Source organism: Schistocerca nitens, chromosome 1 (genome assembly GCF_023898315.1).
Source record: "Schistocerca nitens isolate TAMUIC-IGC-003100 chromosome 1, iqSchNite1.1, whole genome shotgun sequence".
Classification (NCBI taxonomy): Eukaryota; Metazoa; Arthropoda; class Insecta; order Orthoptera; family Acrididae; genus Schistocerca; species Schistocerca nitens.
In genome coordinates, this window is record NC_064614.1 from 155,870,023 (window position 1) to 155,884,604 (window position 14,582).

The 14,582-nt window shown below is 43.8% G+C and overlaps 2 protein-coding genes across 2 annotated transcripts in view; both read left to right on the forward strand.

Annotated features, from left to right (window-relative positions):
- LOC126243928 (putative inorganic phosphate cotransporter) overlaps nt 1–14,582 on the forward strand; it is a 246,450-nt gene that overhangs the window by 213,255 nt on the left and 18,613 nt on the right. The gene's annotated exons all lie outside the window — the stretch shown is intronic.
- Nucleotides 1–14,582, forward strand: part of LOC126232848 (putative inorganic phosphate cotransporter) — a 112,170-nt gene that overhangs the window by 38,703 nt on the left and 58,885 nt on the right. The window contains exon 7 of the mRNA XM_049942826.1: nt 10,876–11,008. Within this exon, the coding sequence (XP_049798783.1) occupies nt 10,876–11,008 (133 nt within the window). The remainder of the gene's footprint in view (nt 1–10,875; nt 11,009–14,582) is intronic.

Sequence of the window (14,582 nt, forward strand, 5' to 3'; positions counted from 1 at the left end):
ACTGCTCAAGGTTGTATGTTGAGAACGCTCCTAGAATAACTTTACACGAGTTTTTGCTTCTGTTCCCTGGGATAAACGTGTAATTTTCCCAGTCAATGGATGCCAGATTAAAGTCTCCACCTATAACTAATGGATAATTCGGATATTTACTTCCTATGTACTCAAGACTTACCCTGAAACGTTCTGCGACGTTTGTTGCGGATTCTGGTGGTCTATAAAATCATCCTAATTCACAGTGCGACCCAGTATCGATCTCAACTGCGTTTAAACAGCTTTTAACTGCAATGAACACACCTCCTCCCATAGCATCAGTCCTATCCTTCCTAAACATTATCCAATCCGAGTTCAAAATTTCACTGCTATTTATGTCTGCTTTCAACCAGCTTTCGGTACCTAATACAATGTTGGCATTGCTACTGTTTATTTCGGAGAGTAGCTACAGACACTTCGACAAGTTACTAACATGAGATTTAGCGTATTTAAATTCTTTGGAATGACCTGTTTAGGTGAACTAACAATTTTTACAGTTGGCACAACCACATCGGTGTAATGAATTGGTAATTTTTCAGGCCAAGGGGTTGTTTCGTGTGGGGAGGAATCTAAACTAAAAACCCTCCATGTGCATGCCACAAGTACCGTGCTACCCATGTAGTTGCTTCCGGTGTGTAGTGCACCCCTGAACTATCGAGGGGCGTCCTACAACCTCCCACTTTATAGCGTAGGTCGAGGAATGTACAACCATTTTCGTCACAGAGTCGACGTAGCCTCTGGTTTAGATTCTCCACTCGACTCCAAACCAGATGACACCAGTCCACCCTGGGTATGATGCTGCAGATCGTCAGCTGGGCTTCCACTCCTCGAGAGCTGGAGGGCGCCTTCGCCAATTTAGACATCCGTCGAAAGGACCCAAGGATCTCCTCGGAACCCCAACGACAGGCATCGCTGGTGCCGACATGTGCAACAATCTGCAACAGGCTACTCCCCACACTCTCCATATCCGCTGGAAGAGCCTCTTCCACATCCCAGACAAGGCGCCCCAGCAAGCACACCGAGTGAACGTTGGACTTCTTCCCCGTCCTAGCCGTTATGTTCCTTAGGGGCTCCATGACCCGCCTGACATTGGAGCTCCCATTAACTAACAAACCCCTACCCCTCGTGCCTGTCCGGACCTTGCTGAAGGAGCAGCCACTATCCTGGCAGAAGGTGCATTCTGAGCCAGCGCAGCCTCTCCCCTCCCCCACCCCCCAGCATCAGATAGCACACTGAATCTATTAGCAAAGTGTTTGGGATTTGGCAGGCGCCTGCGTCCCCCATGTAACCTTTGCCTGGAAGCTCGAGACCTCGACACAGTCCGCACCTGATGTCGGCTCAGTGACAGAGAGCTGTGACATCCCCCCCCCCCCCCTGCACACCTAGTACAGCAGAGGCTGCCCCAGGCACCCCATCCCCACTGCACCTTAAGGTGGCACTCTGGAGCTTGTTGACTGTGGCCAACAAAGCTTCCAGCTGCGTTTGGACTGTGGCCAACTCCTTCTGCATCCTCATACAAAAGACACAGTCCCTATCCATCTAGCTAATAACTTATTTACTATAAGAAACTTAAGTTAACTAACTGCCACACAAGGTTAACAGCTACACTCTAGCTAGCAGAAAGGACACTCAACAATGAAAAACAATAAAAATGTATGGTAGAAGCTAGATCTGGTGCTTATTTTCCTGCTAGGAGCTATATAGTGTATACTAAAGAATAAGAGAGTGTCCTACAGTAAAATGCTATGGGCTATGTAGTGAATATTATTAACGAATTAAACAGTAACCTACAGTAAGCTACAGCTATTGATTATCCCACGTATTTATAAATTAAACAAGCGTTTACGTACACGTGAATATGAACTAATAAAACTATAAAAACTGCTACCTGAAATGTACCGAGTCTAAATGACACTGACACTGACAGACGCAGGTACAAAACAAAACTTTTAGCTAGCAGTAAGAGTTCAGAATGTAAAGGACAAATACGAACTCTACTTTATATAAATCGATGGGCTTACAGTACTTACGATCACTAATGCCCACAGCAAGTGGCGAGGTGAGTTTTAGCTTACTGCTAACTAAACCGTATGTACGAAGGGCTCAGAAGTTGTATTGTAACACTGATTTGCTCAGATATTGTAGTTTTATTTTTTAACACTAATTTACGAAGTAATTTTACGTTTGTTTAACTGTTAACGGTCGCAGGTTGCGCTGGTCAAACGTATACAAGTGAGGTTAAAATTCACTGTCAGTGTCACTTTTCCTAACAAAACATATAAAAATTTCTACCTTCGATGTATCGAGTCTAAATGACACTAATAAACGTGAATAGTGAGTATAGTACACTAACTTAAATTGATTAACCCTCGTATTTGTAATGTAAACAAACAAACGTTTACGTACCCGAGAAAAATGACCTAATAAAACGTATAAAAACAGCTACCTTCAATGTATCGAGTCTAAATGACACTAATGAACGTAGATACAGAGTATTGTGCACTGACGTAATTGATAATCCCACTTATTTAACGTCAGTTAAGAATGTAAACAACCGTTTGCATACACGCGAACTAAACAGAAACATCGCTTATCTTATTCGGACGCAAAGAAAAACTGAAACCTTCAATTTATCACGTCTATCTGACACTAATGCACGTAAATACTATAGAATATACAGCAAAAAACGATTACTAGCTAAATTTTGCCACAATTGAGTCAGTTGTGTTAAATGGCTCGAAAGGAGATGTATACTGAGACGGATAGCGATACGCACCCACACTAATGGCGGCAGTATCGCGGACACAAGGTATAGAAGGGCAATGTGTTGGCGGAGGTGAAAAGGTCTTCGTGGTGATTACGGCCACAAGAAGGGATTGTTATTTATAGCTAGACGCATGGCATATTCCATTTCGGAAAACGTTAAGGAACTTAATTTTCTGAGATCCGCAATGCATTCCAGGCATTACCTGTCACCACAGACAACGCGGTGTGTGTTTGCCTTCACTTAAGGACCGAGAGCAGCGGTGTTTGCGTAGATTTGTTAGTGCTAACAAACAGGCAATTCTGCTGGAAATAACGGTAGATATCAATATGGGACTTACGACGAATGTATCCTTTAGGACAGTGCAGCGAAATTTGGCGGTAATGGGCCATGGAGAAGACGACCGACGCCTGTGCCTTTCAAACGGTTCAAATGGCTCTGAGCACTATGGGGCTTAACATCTGAGGTCATCAGTCCCCTAGACTTAAAACTACTTAAGGGGGGGTAGAACGTCAAACGGGCCGACTTGGAGCAGGAGAGGCACCACAGGACGTTTTAATTTCCACTGTCCATACTTCTACAAATAAATTCATAAAGCTTTGTCAGCATGACCAGCAAGGATTCAGAATTCACACTCATAGCAGTGGAAGTTCGAAAACATAACGAAGTAATTTTTTATTTACGTGTGAAATTTCATCATTTTTTTCACTTACTGATGGCAGCATTTGTTGCTATAGGTACACTGTTCTTCATAAGTAACAGAGATAGTTCGATGAATTTTCCACATCATACAAACCATACTTAAAGGTGTATGAAACTCTAGAACTTTCCAAATCTATTAAAACTGTGGTAAAAATTGAGGTAATTAATTACAAAATTTGTGTTTTTTCTAAACATGAAGGTTAAAACACAACAGCTCATTCGTCTTTACATAAATCAAATAAATTGTAGAGTTTCATACACCTGTAAGTATGGTATGTATGCTGTGCAAAATTCATCGAAGAATCTAATGTATGAAGAAAAGTGTTCCTATAGCAACAAATGCAGCCATTAGTAAGTGAAAAAATGATGAAATTTTACACGAAAAAATTATTTTGTTATGTTTCCGAACTTCCACTGCAATGAGTGTGAATCCTGAATCCTTCCTGGTGATGATGACAAAGTTTTATGAATTTATTTGTGAAAGTATAGACACTGGAAATTAAAATGCCCTGTGGTTCCTCTCCTGCTCCAAGTCGGCCCGTTTGGCGTCCTACTCCACTTAAACGTAACTAATCTAAGGACATCACACACATCAATTCCCGAGGCAGGATTCGAACCTGCGACCGCAGCAGAAGCGCGGTTCCGGACTGAAGCGCCTAGAAGCCCTCGGCCACAATGGGCGGCTGTGTGTGCCTTTGTTAATAGCATGACGTCACCCGCAGCGACTCTCCTGTACCGGTGAGACGGTTCAATCCCGTCTCCAGCCATCCTGATTTCGGTTTTCCGTGATTTCCCTAAATCGTTTCAGGCAAATGCCGGGATGGTTCCTTTGAAAGGGCACGGCCGATTTCCTTCCCAATCCTTCCCTAACACGAGCTTGCGCTCCGTCTCTAATGACCTCGTTGTCGACGGGACGTTAAACACTACCCACCACCACCACCATGTACCGGTGACCCTGTCGGTTCCTTGGCGACTGCAAAACAGTGCCTAGGTACATGAGTCTCGATTTCACTTGGTCAGAAATTATGGTAGGGTTCGAGTGTGGCGCAGACCCCATGAAGCCATGGACTCAAGTTGTCCTCCAGCACTGTGTAAGCTGGTGGTGGTTCCATAATAGTGTGGGCTGTGTTTATTTGGAATGGACTGGATCTTCTGGCCCAACTGATACGATCTTTGACTGGAAATGTTTATGTTCGGCTACTTGGAGACCAATTGCAGCCGTTCATGGACATCATATTCGCAAAAACCGATGCCACGGCACTGGGCACAATTATTCGAGATCGATTTGTAGAACATTCTGGACACTTCCAGCGAATGGTATGGCCATGCTCATGTAATAAAACCTGATGGAGGCGACACTGCAGGTTTCAGTAAATTGTTTCTAGCAGGTGTTGCTGATGTAACTGTATCGCCCACATCTTGATTCCATGAAGTTGTGGTGGTGGTGTTCTCTGAAAGCTGCTCACCCGGTGGGATTTAAATTGGGGGAGCTGTGTGTGCTGTCTCTGAAGGCTCTCCGTCTGTAACGTATGCGGGCTTCACTCTCTCTACAGTGTTGTAGTTTTACTGTCTTGAAGTTTTAAAAGTGAGCGAACTGCGGTGTAATACGCGATATGGCCCAGTGTAGGGTGGAACAGCGTCAACACGTAAGCAATTGTGCAACAATTGTAGAGGTCCTTGTGTAAAACTGTTTACTTGATGGCGTGATGGGCTGCTGCTGCTGGAATGAGTCGCTGCATTGAGCACTCAGTGTTTGTGCGAACTCTTGCAAGACGCGGGCGGAGAGTATCGTCGCTTCTTGGTTCTTTATTAGGTCGGCGGGAACGCGAATTTGTTGTTCATGCACTAAATGACTCGGTACTAAATCAATATCTATTTTCACTAACTTCTAGCAAGCTGGAGTAGCTGTGAGGCAGCAATTTCTGTCAATGGGTACAACGAAAAACCAGTCCAAAGTTGCAATTTCATTTTTTTATTCACTCAATGACTAATTTGTGACTGGGACCCATTTTCAAATCGCATACAGGTAGCTCTTATCTGTATGCGCTGTACTGTTCGTTTGCACATTCTTAACATAGTTCTTACATTTTTGGAAATACCGTTTTTGACTATGTTGCGATGGATCGAAAATGGGTCATGGCTCGAAACTAGTCATTGAGTGAATAAAAAAAAGTGAAATTTGCAACTTTGGACAGGTTTTTCGTTGTACCAATATCTATTTTTACAGTTATCCTTAACTCCAGTAATACACAGGCAATGTGTCGGTCCAGGTACTTTCTTGGCCAATGAGTGCTGCTTACAAGGGAACCTCCCCATCGCATCTCCCTCAGATTTAGTTATAAGTTGGCTACATCAAGGATACTATGAGCTCAGGAGTGCCGTGGTCCCGTGGTTAGCGTGAGCAGCTGTGGAATTGGAGGTCTCTGGTTCAAGTCTTCCCTCGAGTGGAAAGTTTAAATTTTTATTTTCAGACAATTATTAACTGACTAACTCTTATGTTTTCATCACTTTTTTGGGAGTGATTATCACATCCACAAGAAAACCTAAATCGGGAAATGTAGAAGAATCTTTTTGCCTATTCGCCAAGTGTACAAGTTAGATGGATCGACAACATATTCCTGTCATGTGACACACATGCCGTCACCAGTGTCGTATAGAATATATCAGACGTGTTTTCCTGCGGAGGAATCGGTTGACCTATGACCTTGCGATTAAATATTTTCGGTTCCCATTGGCGAGGCACGTCCTTTCGCCTACTAATCGCACGGTTTTGCGGTGCGGTCTCAAAACACAGACACTAAACTTGTTACAGTGAACAGAGACGTCAATGAACGAACTGACAGATCATAACTTTGCGAAAATAAAAAAAGTGAACTTTCACTCGAGGGAAGACTTGAACCAAGGACCTCTCGTTCCGCAGCTGCTCACGCTACCACGGGACCAGGGTGCTCTTGAGCTCAGATTGTCCTTGATGTTGCCTATCTTTTGCATAGACTACTCAGTTTGGATATTTTGCTTATTTTTTTCATAGTTCCACACAACTTCTTCCTGTTTTCTCGATTGATCTGTGTTCAGTTTTACAAGGCCTATCCACTGTGCCAACTTATAACTAAATCTGAGGGGGGTGCGATGGGGAGGTTCCCTTGTCAGAGAGTTCGATACAGTCGTTTCACGATGCTGTTACCCGCTGGATGGTAGCTAGTACTTTTTCGTTAGGAGATGTCAGATAACTTTATGAGCTCGGTAAATAATGAGCAATCAAACTAACAAACCTGATCTGTAGTTACTGTTACCAGAACACCGAATCTGCCGATACATGTGCAGACGAAGACGAATTCTTTCGTGTGTCCTTGAGTGATGCATACCTTTCGTCCTTCCCCTCTGACCCCCCGCCCCCCGCCTCTTCCACACTGTTTTCCCTTTCTCAATTTTCTTTCACTCTTTTAGCACCAGTAGCGTCAATGAGAAATTGCGGTTTGTTGCTTTATGTAACACCGCCACAAACTGGAGGGTCCGGCACTATTCCTGTTGTAGCGCACATATATTGATTAAGTGCCGCAGGGAAAGAGTGGAAAATTGCGTCCGCCTCCTCTATTAATGTGGATAATGGTAAATTATCATGTGCTGTCAACCACACTTTGTGTTGATGTCATATCGTGCGTAATGGTTCTCAGAGCAGCTTCGGACACACCAGTTTACGCATGTGCCTCAACAATTCCGTCAGGCTTCTGTTTTCGATGGCCTCTTCATTCAGGATTAGTTGCATACGTTGTCACTTAGGTACTGACTGGCGCTTCATTATTATGTCTCTAAAGTTTTGGTACGGCTGTTCCGAGGTGCGCTGCAATACTGTGTCTCGTACCACTTTAACCAATTAGTCATCCATGTTGGCGAAGATTGGGTTCAATTTGTCTTTGCTGTTACATACGCCACTTTGCTGGAAGATGACGAACCATTATGTCGGATGAGCTGTTTAGAAAGTCGGTAGCCGTACTGAAGCTGTTGTAGTTGGTGACGTTGCACCTGGACTGTCAGGTAGCGACGAAATCGTTGGAAAAACCGTGAAAGTGTGATTACGTGGATGTTGGTTTTCTTCTTGTTATCAGGTGGCCTGGTATGGTTATGAGTGTTGTTTCTCCATTGTCGTGACGGCGTGGTAAGTTACGCGATGCGGAAGAACTAGGTTTTGTAAAACAGGGTCACCACTGTAGTATTACTCACTTTTACCCTACTATAAGTGATAGATAAACAATAACAACTAATGACTTTTATTGAAACTTACAGGACACATGAGAGATACATTGACTCACAAAATGCTTGTTTTTGCAATGCTCTTCTACATCCACATCTACGTGGATACTCTGCAAATCACGTTCAACTGCCTGGCAGAGGGTTCATCGAACCACCTTCACAATTCTCTATTATTCCAATCTCGTATAGCGCGCGGAAAGAATGAACACCTATATCTGCCGCCTTGTGTGGCCGTGCGGTTCTAGGCGCTTCAGTATGGAACCGCGTGACCGCTACGGTCACAGGTTCGAATCCTGCCTCGGGCATGGATGTGTGTGATGTACTTAGGTTAGTTAGGTTTAAGTAGTTCTAACTTCTAGGGGACTGATGACCATAGATGTTAAGTCCCATAGTGCTCTGAGCCATTTGGACCATTTTTTGAACACCTATATCTTTCCGTACGAGCTCTGATTTCCCTTATTTTATCTTTGTGATAATTCCTCCCTATGTAAGTCCGTGTCAACAAAATATTTTCGCATTCGGAGGAGAAAGTTAGTGATTGGAATTTCTTGAGAAGATTCCGTTCAATGGTTCAAATGGCTCTGAGTACTATGGGACTCAACATCTGAGGTCGTCAGTCCCCTAGAACTTAGAACTACTTAAACCTAACTAACCTAAGGACATCACACACATCCATGCCAGAGGCAGGATTCGAACCTGCGACCGTAGCGGTCGTACGGTTCCAGACTGAAGTGCCTAGAACCTCTCGGCGACACCGGCTGGCGAAGATTCCGTCGCAACGAAAAACGCCTTTCATTTAATGATGTCCATCTCAAATCCTGTATCATTTTTGTGACACTCTATCCCATATTTCGCGATAATACAAAACGTGCTGCCTTTCTTTGAACTTTTTCTTTTGCAGGTAACACACACTCTAAATCATTCTAGTCGACCTGTCGCACTGTCAATGTGTATGAACGGCAATTCGCCACACTTACACATGGGGCCTAGGCAGTTACAGAGTGAGTGTCGGGTGCCTCACATTTCCTAAATCAAGACGCATTTCCCCTCTCTCTCTGACGTCACGCCCCAGACTGGTTCTTCTGCTGCTGTTGCCAAATGGTCCGATTTTCTGTCATTTTGTCCACATCTAACCGAATTTCTTTGCTGTCGACTGTACCTGTTTCTCAGTACTTTTGCGACTGTTTATAAATTATTTATGAACTGGCGGATGAAGGGAAACATTTCTCCTTGTGGGACAGCCACAACGGTACAAGTCCATTTTGAAAAATGAAGAAACCACAGAAGATGGTGGATTTAGCAACAGATCTATGGTTTCTTCATTTATCAAAAAAAAAAAACAAAAAAAAAAAAAAAAAAAAGGGAAATACGAAATTATGTTTCTGAACAAGTCCGTCCGATATAAAATTAACTACAAATGAGCACTTTCTGGTGAATAATGTAATACTGTTACGAGTTTGAGGTCCCTAACCCTGGTAGTAGTCACTCTAAGGTCTGATCTCTTAAAAGTTAAGATGTTTGTAGACGTTGTAACTTGATGTTGTCGCTTTGGGAAGAAGATGAAACTTTTCTTTGGTGACTTGCCATTGGTACACAATATTGGTGTTTGTACTGGGATGTGCCAAATGAATACATCCTCAAAAAAAGACATATGGGGTAAACTTTTGATAGGCATACAATTATTATCGTTTCAAGCTAAACTCATCATATGCAACAGAATTGTTGTAACTTATTGTAGCTTTTGGACGCGACTCCATTTTTTAAAAGAGAAGTACTTCAATAATAATGTAGTTACGCTCGTTAACAGTACTTCACCGCCGTCTACCAATGAAGCACTATCTCGTGAGAGTAAAACGCATTATTCACGGATCAGGATTGTATTCTTTCCATCCTAACAGTGTCTGAGAGTTCATACACTGATCACAAACCTTGAAGGAAAGCTCAGAGGAAGAACAAGGTTTCCAGGGACGGCATCCAGCATAGTCTAAATGACCAACGGATGGTAATTTTAGAACTTCTTTCAATATTTTCACGGATATAACCTGCAGATCAAGATGTCGAAGATATGTAGATCCATGATAAACACAGGATTAGTTATGTGGGGTGTCACTTACATTATGGATTTATCCAGTGTGCAAGAGGCGTTCGGGGTCAAGTCTAAAACATTGATGAGGATGAGGACTACCTCATCCCTCACAGGTGAGCAACAGGAATGCATAGCAGAGGTAACGTGTAAGCGCCCTCTAAGATAAGTTGTCTACCGTGGTGAGATAGATCTCGCCACAATGAGTACATTAAGTACTGACGTGTGAATTTCCTTAGACATTCGTTGAGAAACTATTGTAACCTAAACTCAGAAGTGAATAGTTCGGCCAACAGGGATCACACGTGCGCACTCATTGTACAGATGCGTCAGCAGTTCTGTCCCTATGTGGTTCCCCTTGCTAACAGGTCAGCGATGTTGCTACTGCTTGCTCTTGCCTCAAGGTACTCCTCTTGCGAGTAACGAGCCACAAGTAGAGTAATTATTCTTGACTAATTTCTCGGACCCTGCTTGGAACTATTGGTGGGTACTCCTACATTTGGGTACAGTAGACTGGTTCACGGTCGACAGATGAAATATGCCTTTCACTGCGAGTTGTTTAGTCTCTAGACACTGCTTGGACGAACTAAGGACCAATGCGAATAAAAAAAACAGTGAAAGAGTGTCGAATGTAAACCAGAGTTTTATAAACGCAAGACAGAGCTGATTCCCATTCATTTATAGAGATCGTACGGGATGATTGAGTGGCTTGACATCTCTTTGAGGCTCCATAAACGTTAAACACGAACAATGGAGTGCATTACTTTGTGCTTTGCGACAATTTTTCCGCGTTCTTCAGCACCCATCAGTGTTAAAAATGTGGATTATCTGCTACAGTAATAATAATAATAATAATAATAATAATAATAATAACAATAATAATAAAGTATCTCCGTTCTTTCAGTGTGATATGTTACGTAAGTACACAGTTTCTTATGGTTTTGTATCGCGCTATCAACAGGTTTTGACTTATGATGTACTCTGTGGAATGCAAAAAGAATTTTCCCATTCTACAGCTGAAATTTTCTGATGTGTGTTCTCGCAGAACGGGTTACTTTCTGCACTGCCGTACATCGCTAACATTGTGCTGAGTGTTGCCTGCAGCTGGATCGTCAACAGCGTAGAGAAGAAGCAAGTACTCAGCAGGGGGGCCTTAAGAAAGGTGATCAACTCCATTGGTAAGAATGTATGTGCACATAAGTATGTACTGTTTTTAGCACAAGCATACATTAAATTACAGGAAAGTCGAAAAGTTTATTTACTTATCTAACCTCCTCTGATTAGAGCCATCAGGCCCTCTCTTATATCGGAGCACAGTTTCACATATATAGTACCTTTTATACATCATAGTTACCTTAGAAACAACAATTACAGTTACAACAAATAGTATGAAAATATTCCAATATCTTAGATGTTTGCAGCCTGGTGGTCTTCGACAACCACCGATATTTCAACTGGAGCACACCCTGCCATTTTCGAGGCATGACTCTACCAAGCAAGTGATACGTAAAAGAATCTACATACTTTTTCTCGGGTTGTGAGTAATGTTCGTGCTTCGACATGTTGTGAAGGAAAGCACCTTGCTACTCTCTTGAGCACTGTAGTAGGTCGGTGTGAGCATCACATTAAGAACTCGATTGATTTCTTAAGTCGATTAGAGGAAGTGCGATTAAATGAATATGATATTATAGTAAGTGTGGATGAGGTCTCTCTCTCTCTTCACTCGCATTCCTCTGTCTGATTCGCTACGGTCGATTGAGGCTAGCTTTGGTGTTGAAGTAACGAACCCATTTCGACATGTTTTGACTTCCACCCACTTTTTGTTGAATGACCATAACGTGAGCCGACAGATGAAGTTGCGATGGGAAGCCTATTGCCTCCTATCATTGGCAATTTGTTTATGGAGGAACGTACCTCGGAGTCGCAGCTTTGAAACCTGTGCCTTTTCTTCGGATATTAGGTTATACTTTCGTTGTTAGGCCTCATAACAGTCAGAATGTCAAAGACTTCTTAGCGCACCTGAATTACATTCGCCAGAATATTTGTTTGAGGATGGAGGTGGAATAGAATGAATGCATTCCCTTCTTTGACGTGTTGATCAGGAGTAAGGCTGATTGTATGTTAGTACATGCCATAATAGGAAGCCTGCTCACACTGACTTCCATCTTCAGGCTCACAGGTGACACTATCCGGCTCAGCGTGAAGGGTTGCTTCGTACCTTGGTTCACTGGGACCATGTGATGTCGGACCCCGAGAGTTTGTCAGCTGGCTTAGCCCATCTTGAGGCCACCTTCCGCCAGAATGGTTTGAGTGAAAGACAGATCAGACGTATGTTGCGATGTCGACCAACTCTTCACCGAGTGAGTTATGATAATACCCAGGTGCCACTGAAGTCTACAGCCTTTTTGCCTTGATGATGGTGATGAGGTCCCATACTCCGAGGTGCGTAGGGGGAACGATGCGGGAGACCCGCGCCGCCGACTAAGCAAGGTCCTAGCGGAGGTGGTTTGCCATTGCATTCCTCCGACCGTAATGGGAATGAATGAAGACGATGAAGGCAACGCAAAAAAACCCCGTCATCTCGAGGCAGCGAAAATCCCTGACCCCGCCGCGAATCGAACCCGGGACCCCGTGCGAGGGGATCGAGAACGCTACCGCAAGACCACGAGCTGTATTTAGAACAAGGCTGGTCGTATTTTCGGAAATTATGATGTGAAATGTGTTATTCGACCACCATCTAAGACAAGAATCCTTTTAGCTTCCATAAAGAATGTTCTTGGTTTGCGTAATACTGGTGTCTACCGTATTCCATGGTGTTTTGGCATGTCATGTATTGGTCAGAGTATCAGAACTATGGAGAACCGGTATACTGAACATAAGCGGCACAAACGCTCACAACAGACAAAAAAAATCCGATGTTGCAGAATACTGTCATGGCACCTTTCATCCCAAGGAACAACACGAAGATTCTGGCACGCACTTCCAGCTGTTGAGAAAGTGTTATTGAGAAAGCAGCTGAAATAGAATTAGCATGTAACCTTATAAACAGAGGTGGTAGTTTTTCTTTAAATTTTGTTGGAATCCTGTCTTCTCCCTTGCCAAAATCAGAGGGACTGAGTTAATGCTATCTACTCGTTGCTGATTAATTTCACTATTGGTAACTTCTGACGTCGGTCATCTTTGGATAGTGTAATGGCGCTAGTGTTTACAGCATGTGTGTGTTTGTTACCTATATGGAGTTTCTCTGCAGACCGAGCTTTTAAATTCCCTTGCACAAACATCTTTTGCTGCAGTTTTGCCTTGAAAATCGTAGCATGCGCTCCTGTCGAAATACTGGCGGTTGACGACGACGTCACCCGGCTGCATTCCCCTAAGTTATTTGAACACTGCATGCGCCGAGGGAAATTCAGAAACATATTAAAATGATTTGTGTGTCTGCAGTGATAGTATGAGTAAAATGTGGTTCTACCAAACACATACGCTGATGATGTTATAAGGAAAGGTGTAAAAAATAAATGAAGTGGTAGTTAAGGAAACATTTGAAAATACATTAGCAACTGCAAGACCAGAAAGCGTAGTAAATAATGAATATTTTTGTTACTGTATGTATGCAGTACAGTAAGAAGAATACATGATTCAATTTGTAGGTGAAATTTAGGGTAGAAATTGTGCGCAACTTAATACTTGGAACTACACAACAGCTACGTCTCCAACCCGGCTGGCCATCCTGTCGAAGTGAGCTTGGGTGACAGATATGGGTACGTCACTGCTTGCTGCCGCAATCAGTGGCTGGCGAGCGATGGTGAGCCTGTCTCTGGCAAACCCACGACCAAATGATTTCAATGGGCGGGAGATCTGGAACAATTCCTAGCTAGCCGGCCGGTGTGGCCGTGCGGTTAAAGGCGCTTCAGTCTGGAACCGCGCGACCGCTACGGTCGCAGGTTGGAATCCTGCCTCGGGCATGGATGTGTGTGTTGTCCTTAGGTTAGTTAGGTTGAAGTAGTTCTAAGTTCTAGGGGACTGATGACCTCAGCAGTTAAGTCCCATAGTGCTCAGAGCCATTTGAACCATTCGATACGTCCATCGTGATGCTGTGCACGTAAGTGGGGTTCTTCTTAAACATGGCGCCATCGCTGCCACCGCACTTTTCACTGCTGTCTAATCAAGGGAAACTGCCACAGTGGTGACATTGTTGTCAGTCTGTGGTGTTCCATAGGTCGTCGCGCTGTCATTGAGGACATTCGCCATCGGTGCCGTGTCACTTAATTGAGTGGCTGTAGCTGATGGCTGGGTTTTTAGCCTTGCCTGATGACTGACAAGGCGTGCAAGTGGGAAGGTGCTACGTCGGGCCAGCAGTTGGGTCTGTAGGCGGCAGACAATAAGGCGTCCTCTCAGAGTGTACCTTAGGGACTGGGTGAAGAAGGGTGCTCAGATGTTTGAATAAGCTCCTGCAGGACATCATCCGTGCAGTCTCCTCAGGAACCTGGTTTTATTGTGCCGCCAGGTGACTGACTTCAGATCATCAGCACGGCTCTGCCTAGCGAGGTGCAACTGGGTGAGGATCAGAGGACATCATCAGGTGCGCTGCCTGAGGTTATGGATGAATATGTTTTTTACCCAATAACTCCCCCCCACCCCCACCCCCACTCATGATGGACCAGGGTAAGCGGCCAGGGTCATCGTTTGGGATGTTGGGCCACATTACTCAACGTGGGAGTCACTAGTAATGAAATGCCATTGTGCAGTGGCCAC